General features: G+C 41.3%; 1 protein-coding gene across 1 annotated transcript in view; it reads left to right on the top strand.

Annotated features, from left to right (window-relative positions):
* The first annotated feature begins 1,521 nt into the window (after positions 1–1,521).
* NCAPG2 (non-SMC condensin II complex subunit G2) overlaps positions 1,522–8,126 on the top strand; it is a 47,912-nt gene continuing 41,307 nt past the window's right edge. The window contains exons 1-5 of the mRNA XM_044425308.1: positions 1,522–1,618; positions 3,740–3,780; positions 4,850–4,977; positions 5,799–5,918; positions 6,664–6,852. Coding sequence (XP_044281243.1) covers positions 5,841–5,918; positions 6,664–6,852 — 267 coding nt within the window. The 5' untranslated portion in view covers positions 1,522–1,618; positions 3,740–3,780; positions 4,850–4,977; positions 5,799–5,840. The remainder of the gene's footprint in view (positions 1,619–3,739; positions 3,781–4,849; positions 4,978–5,798; positions 5,919–6,663; positions 6,853–8,126) is intronic.

The raw sequence follows: 8,126 nt of genomic DNA, 5'->3' as shown, positions 1-8,126 counted from the left end.
ATATAGTACTAAGGGGACTTCCTTCCATCAGGTTCCTGTACTATTGCATAAGCAGGTCTGATCAATTTCTGGAGACAAATTTTATTCCCATTGATGATAGTTACTGTCCTCTCCCAATAACTTCAGATAATTCTTAGCTTTGCTCTGGAGTTTTTATTATTGTTGTTTTTAGAACAATATTTTAATGCAAAGGTACAATTTTATGCATGCTTTGGCAAAAGGAAAGGCCTACAACTCAAGGGCACATTGGTAGTTGCAGGCCTTTTCTTCTGTCTGAACATGCATAGGATGGCGCCCTGAGTTTCATTATTGAAGATATTTTATAATATATTTAATCCCCACATTAAAATATTAACAAATTCTGGAACCAAACTCTAGTAAAACATTATTGCATGCCTCAATTTATTGGAATTTTTTTAATGCTATCTGGACACTTCTGATTTGCAATACATTCATGCTCTGGAACTAGTCCACACATCAAATGATTTGGGTGACTTTTTTTTAGTCAGAAATGCAGATATCTGCTTCAGATGTAAATATCTGGGTCTCTCAAAAGTGACATTTGGCAAAGAATATTGGAACCAATGACAGACCCTGTGCTAAAGTTCTCAGGGATGACATTTTCTAGACTCTTGAAGAGTGAAACAGGTGGATACAAACTAAGAAGTAAACAAAAATAATTGTCAGTGCCTTCATTAGAACCAACCAAAATCCCACAAAAGTGTTTTAGAAAATTTGCACTTTTGTGGAATTTTGGTCATATTAATAAAGACATTGATTAGCTGTGAATTTTTTTCTCACATACCAGTACAGTGATCCTTTAATAACAGAAGATCCTTTTAAGAAAAAGACCATAGAAGAGATTACTGTTGGCTGGCTGCACCCTACAGAACTTGGTCATGGTTATAAAAGAAAGTAGATAATTGTCACATATGATAAAGGGGTTAGGGATTTGGTTTGGTTTTTTTAAAAAAGCAATTGTTTTTTTAAAAAGTTATCTCATTCCCAACATTGCCCAGCAACAAGGTTGAGGAACTGTCGGATTGTAGAGTTTTTCCCATGCAGAGGATGTGCTCCAAGTGACAAAGCAAAAAAGCAAAGCAAAAAGGGTGCGGTGCTAGCGGTGGGGACTAAATAACAGATTTACCGTAAGCAAGCATCTATATAGCTCTATAGATAAATCCCAAATTTTATTTTTCTTTACACCAATTTTGATATATGCATTTTTTCCTTTCAGCCGCCAGGTCCAGTAACTCCTTCACCCCTAGTTCCACATGGGATGAGACAAAAACCTTGCCATTTTTAAGGGTGATACTCCAAGCTTAACATCCAAGGAACAGAGCCGACTTAACACTGATAACCCGAAACAGGCAGGCTGCCCCCACCTTCTAAAAAGACTAAGCGCGCACGCGCGCTGGCAAGCCGGAAAGACGTCCTCACACTTCCTTCGCGTCCTCCTCCCCCCTTAAGTCAATTGTTAGTCAAGCCAGTCAACTGACTAACTAGCTCGCGCATGCTCAGTACTTGCTGGAGGACGGCGATGGTTTAGCGTCGTCGGCCGCGGGATAATTCGAATCGCGCTGCGAGAGCGCCAAAGAGCATGGATGACTCCTTCGCAGTGAGTTTGGGCGGGCGGCAGGGAAAGATGGCGGGGAGCGGGACAAATCCTAGGTCTGAATTTCTCACATAAGTGAGATGTGTCCGGGGAAGGGGCTGTCGTGAATATTTTGCCACTCTGATGGGGGAAGCCGTTGAGTCTGTATCCGGTGCCTTCCGTGGAGTTTGGGAGTGGTGGGCTTACTCGCAGCGCTGAAGTGATCGGTCGAGTCCGCGGCCGCCGTTAGCCTGCGAAGAAACGTCCCTCATCACGGAAAGGCTGGCAGTGGAGGGAGGAGAAGGGCGGCGCTGGCCCTTCTGTGTTGTGTTTACATCCCGCCTTTTTCCCTGTAAGGAATCCTCTGTGAGGTTGGCTGGGCGGAGGGAGGGCGGCTGGCCCGAAGTCCCCCGGTGAGCTGCATGGCCGAGTGGGGCCGAGCACCGGGTGCAGCTCGTAAGTGCACTGGCTGTCAGAGCAGCCCACCGCGTCTCCTGGGAAGTGCGCTGGGGAGAGCTCACTGTGGCTCCGCGGCTGGGCTGCTGTCGCTTCTTGTGTGTTTTCTTCCTGTCTTTCTAACAAGGAGGTCAGGGCGACCCCCCCCCCCATTGTATCCCCACAACAACCACGTGAGGTGGGAGAACTGAGCAGTGGGGCTGAGCCTCTGCAAAGGATCGTCACCCTAGCAGGGAGCTCACTGGGGTGTTTCTCAACCTGCCTGTCTGCTTCACCACTGCACCCGCCTCTTGCCCTGGGCCCGCCGAAGTAATTGTGCGGGACAGAAAAGAGTCAGAGATTTTTTCTGCTTGTACACTGGCTGCCTGGCTGGCTGGCTGGCAGGCAGGCAGGCAAGTAGTTGTGATGAAGATGATGATGTGCAGGTACTGCTGATGGCAATATTATTATTATTATTATTATTATTATTATTACATTTCTATGCCGCCCCTTGCCGAAGCCTCGGGGCGGCTTACAACACAATAATATACATTGAAATACAATAGAACATAATAAATTACCACTAAATACAAAAATACAAAAAATACACTGAGATACAATAATATAAAATTAAAATTAACAGTATAAAATAAGTAAATAAAGAATATAGAAGGAGAAAAGAGAAGGAAGAAGAAGTTGCCCTGGCCAGATCATATATTTTAACAACTAAAATGATGTTTAAATTAAAAGTGGTGAAAAGAAAGGGTCTCGGTGGTGGCTTGCCCCAAGGACTCCTACCCAAACCTAGAGCTAGTGTTTGGGCCAGAATCTCATGAAACTTGGTTTACCTAGTCCCAGGATATCAGTGCTATTAGTGACAACTGTACCAGAGAGGTCTGCCTGGCGCCGACTCTTTACTCTTTCTGGTGCCAGGTAAAGACCTTTTTATTTAACCATCATTTTAATAACTAAAATCACTAATTTTAATAAAATCATTAATTGTATACAGTTGTATCTTCATTTGATTTATTTATTTATTTTCTTCAATTAGGAGATGATATATTGTTGTTAATTTGTTTTATTGTTGAATGTTTTAATGCTATCTATAATACTATATTATTTATATTGTTATTTCTGTAAGCCGTCCTGAGGCTGCTGCAAAGGACGGCATATAAATGTTTTAAATTAAAATTAAATTAAATGGTCCCTATTGATACAGCTGTCGCTCTTTGCAATTAATTTCCTTCTAACTTTATTGTTTATAGTTCTTCCCCCTGCCGCTTGAGGTTATATTATGTATAAACATGAAGCACTGTAATATTCCATGCATCTGTTGAAGTGGGCTACAATCTGCAAAAGCTTATATTGGGATAAATTGTATTCATCTTTAAAGTGGCACAACACCAATTGTTGTTTCCTTGCTGTAACCTACCATATATACTTGCTGGGACCTGAGAATGAGAATGACTCACCAAAGGTTATCCAGCAAGCTTCATGGACGAGTGGTACACATGTTCTAGTTAGGGTTTTGTGTATATGTGTGCAATAAAATTTTGGGTGGTTGTGGAAAAATACCAATTTTCTGGCAGCCATAATGGGAAAAAGCTACATGGGACTGTCACTTGCTCATAATTTCAGTGGATTGTTCACATTGCAAAATCTTTATGCATGGTAAACAGACATGTTATTAATATCTGTCCATATTTTTAGGAGTAGGGGAAGACGGAATTGGATGAAGGAGCAAGCTTAAAGTAATTTCCTCTTATTTTAAGTTGTTTTTGTTTCTCTTTTTAAGCATTAAATATACACATAAAACATTTACTTATTGAAATAATGTATATCCTATTGATCCAATGATCCTCAAGCTGTATAACAGACATAACTCATCTGCCCTTGATCCCTGATCAAAGGGTGGGGCCAGTGAACCTATTTGCACACAACAACTCCCGGTTGCCATGAATGTGCTGGTGTGCCAGCCCCCACTGCTCAATCACCCCTGTTTAACACTACTTGCCAATAGGAACAGCTCAACCGTCCAGGGATGCTATACAGCAGCTGTAGTTTTCAGTCAGGTGCTTGGCCATCGCTCTGGTAAAGACAAAATTTTAGGTTCAGATATCATATTCAACATCTCAGTCGAGAAGCATCTCTGGGCTTAGTGGCTTTCACTACAAGGAGTATCCAGTCAGGTGTAACCAGTGCACTGGCTTGTTTGCTGCAAAAAGGATATGAAGCAGGCCAACTTGTGCTTCCCTTTGGTTCTTCAGTCCCAGAACAATTGGCAGTTGGGGGCAACCTGGCTATACAGAAACTTTCTGCTTCCACTTTCAAAAGTACATAGCTGGAGAAGATGCCTCCATTGAAATGCTTTTGGCATCTGGCAAATACTTCTAAAAGACTTCCCCCAAACTTTATAAGGGCTTGGTTTGGCTTTTGAGAGATGTTAAGATTTTCTGGCATTTAAAATGTTGAGACTGGTCTGATAAAATATCAAGACTGATAAATCAGTTTTATTGATTTACCTCTCCTGTGCTGTTTTTATTGTTTTATTGTATTTTTAATAATGTGAGTCCAACCCCCTGCTGTTGCAGGACACTGCGTTACACTATCCCACTCAGATGGCTGTCCAGGTTCTTTTTGAATGTCTTCAGTATGGGAGAGCCCACCACCTCTCTAGGCAGCTGGTTAGTCTGGCTGCACCATTTTGCACAAGCTGCAGCTTTTGAAAATTCTTTAAGGACAGTCCCATGTAGAATGCATTCCACTAATCTAATTTAGAGATTCCTAGCTCAATAAATGACTGAAACCTTGTCATTCCAGGCCAAATAGGAACATAACTGGCAACCAGCCAAAGCTGATAGAAGACATTCTATGGCAAGAGGATTTGAAGGCCCTACCTGCTATTCTTTTTCTTCTGTCTATTCAACTGTACCCACCTACAAATGAGTGTAATGCTCTGTGTTTATTTTCAAAATGTTTAACAAATGCTTATGTTTAACAAATGTTTATTTAAAAGTAAAAGTATTTCTAAGCGTAGGCAGGCATGTCAGCAAATTCCAGCTGCTGCATTTGTCATGGGTTGACATGGAACTTAAATAACATGGAAAGTAGATCAACAGATGCTTTTTGCATGAGTTTTGAAAATTTATGTTTTAATTAATTGTTCTGTACTCTCAAAATGATGGGGTGTTGTTTCTACATGTTACATTAGATACATAATAGGCCTACTGCCCTTTCTTTTCAGAAGAGCTACTCTCTGTACTACACATCAGGCCACATCAGGTCACAGCAGCTTTAGATTTTGGTCAGGTGCTGGACCATCTGTCAGCCTTGTCAACCCATGGAAGGTGGTTGTGTGCATGCCATCCTCTCATTTTAAATCAGCCCAGAACACATTTTGGCATTTCCATTGCATTTGCTGCTGCCCTGGCATAGTCTACTCTTTTTCCAACATGTAACTGTGGCCAAATAAGCAAACACTTTCCCATGTGTGGATGTAGTTGAAAATTGATAGGGCTGATGAAAAATTATGGCTGCCATGGACTGAAGCAGTTGCATGAATCAGCTTCTATTCTGAACTACTGGTGATTTACTAAAGAAAAATTGCCAGGGTTATTTTATTTTACCTTGAAGCCCAATTGCACGCCTGTGTGGTGAAACCTTTTTTTTGAAATATTGATCCTGCAATCTTGTCTGTATCAGAGCAACTATAAAGTGAAAGTTTAACTGTCTGATTACTATTATATCTAAATAGGATTTTCTATTTCAGTGCTTTTTCCTTAGACATTTGTGAATTACAAAATAATACAACATGACAAAACGTGACGCTTTCCTTCAAGCTGTATTTAATGGTGCCATCGAAGAGTTCTTGCATTTTATCCAGCTTCATGTAAGTTTATGTGACAAATGTATTGGTGCCAGGAGTAAACAGAATTTCAGCTTCCTACGCAGGGCTGCAAATCAGGCTGCAGCTTTACTAAATAACCAATATTCTGAATGGCATATGCTATGTAGTCTAGTGTCCTGCCTGTGTGCTGGGTGAATTGCATCCAAGCCATCTGTTGAGAAAAACTGTGGGAGGGTGAATGCTGTAAGACAGAGGACTGTCCATGTTGCTTGCTGCTTGGGATGTGAGTGTTATATGTCCCAGTAGCAGGACAGTTTCGACGCCCAACTTGTTTAATGGCTCATAAAGGGCTCATGTTCCATTTGTGCCTAGCCTGATAGCTCATCTAAGGCCAAGTGTTTTTCCTAAAGCTAAAGCACCAGTAGGGGCAGACTATAAAGAAAACTCACACAGGGAAGAAGATTAATTATAGAACAAGTATGAAAACCCAGGCCAGGCGCATAATTTGGCAAAAATTCCTTCCTGGTCTCACCAGCAGGTCATTAATCTTGCTCTGTAGAAGGTAGAGCCAGCTCAAGAATGCATGAGGGTTACATGTGGCTGGTACCGCTGTGATCAGATTAGATCCTTGCTTTTTCTTGGGTTGAAATATGTATGTATTAATACATGCATTAATATGCATGTATTAAGTGATAGCACATTAAAGGAATTGCTTATTCTTACTGCACTATGACATGAAGCATGAAATACTTGGTTCAGGACAAATGGTTGTTTTTATCATTTACAGAAAGATGCTGCTGATTCATTTGATCTCAATGAGCTGCTTCAAGAATTATCAAGGAAACAGAAAGAAGCATTATGGGAAAAGTTAAAGCACTTGTTAACACAGGTTTTGGTAGACGATCCAGTAGAAGAATGGCAGAAAATTAGAGAAGAATGTGATGATGACATGGAAACAGAAAGAGCTGCTAAAAAGGTAATTATTTCAGATAGGTTAAATAATACATTTCTATGTACTAACAGTCCATGTTCATTGTTGTGGTTTTTCCTTGGACTCCAGCACTGGGAAACCTTGCATACACAGTCCTTCTTTTTCATTTAATCTCGCAAGATCTAGCCCAGAGAGCTTCAGTTGTGTGGCAGTATATAAATGAAATAAATAAATCAATAATAATTATAAATGGTTTACATGTAGCTTTCTCTGGCAATCTCTTATCATCAGAGAGCCTCAGCTATCAGGTGGTATAAAAATGAAACAAACAAATAAATTCCACTAACTACAGCATGTTTCCTTAGACCATTTTCTGTGCCTGATTTCTAAAATGTCCCTTCCTGAGGTTGTAGAGTCAATGTCTCCAATCACTGGGGGATCAAGTGTTAGGACCTTCTGCATCTTTACAGGGTTTCACTTCCCAGAACAGTCTTCCTGCTCTCGTCAGTCCCATTTGCCCATGGGACTTCATCTGCCACTTGACTGCTCAGCAGTCTTCTCTAGTTACCAGCCTAGTATGCCCTGCCCTTTCAATCCCTCTTTCTGCTTCCCGTCGTTGATTACCCTCTTCTTACTAAATGCCCTTTCTTCCCATGTTTGCCTCATACTCTTCCTTAAAATCCCTTCTATTTTACTTTCCTTTGTTTCTGTTTCTTTCCTTCCTCTCTCTCTTTCTGTGTAGCTTATCTTTCACACAGAACCTGATGCCTCCCGGCCAAATATTATTTGACTGAAAATCATTATACAAACTCTGACTAGGACATATCACTGTATCGAAGCATTATCTGCACCTTAGGGAACAAGTGTATGGCCTCCCCGTGTTGTTTTGGTGGCACAGGACATTTTAGAGCCTGCTCCAAGGCTCTGAAACCTCAGAGCTGGGAGTCCCAAGACTGAACCTCCACTCTAACAACCTCATGGCCAGCATGGAAAGAACCATGCCAGTTTCCTTTATGAGGAGGCTGCAGGGCCTTGAGGAGGGTTAAAAGTCTGTGTCAGGTGGCTGGGGCCAATGGTTTTTTGACCATCTAGTTAAAATTAGCAGATTGAGAGATCACAATCACCACTTGGTACATGGGATGCGCTTGAATTTGGAGCTTTGTATGCTTTTGGAGTCCTTTAACATTTGATTAAGGTTTAGGGCGCTGGGGTATGCTGAAAGTTGCAGGCCTTTCCTTTGTCTAAGAAGAATAGTCACAGCATTGCCTTTTAAAAGAGTAATTCTCATTAAGCTCAATGAATGTGCTCATATCTGGCTT

Source organism: Varanus komodoensis, unplaced genomic scaffold, assembly GCF_004798865.1.
Source record: "Varanus komodoensis strain SLA01 unplaced genomic scaffold, ASM479886v1 scaffold15, whole genome shotgun sequence".
NCBI lineage: Eukaryota > Metazoa > Chordata > Lepidosauria > Squamata > Varanidae > Varanus > Varanus komodoensis.
Note: the sequence above shows the minus strand (reverse complement) of the source record. Positions and strands in the feature narration are given on the sequence as shown.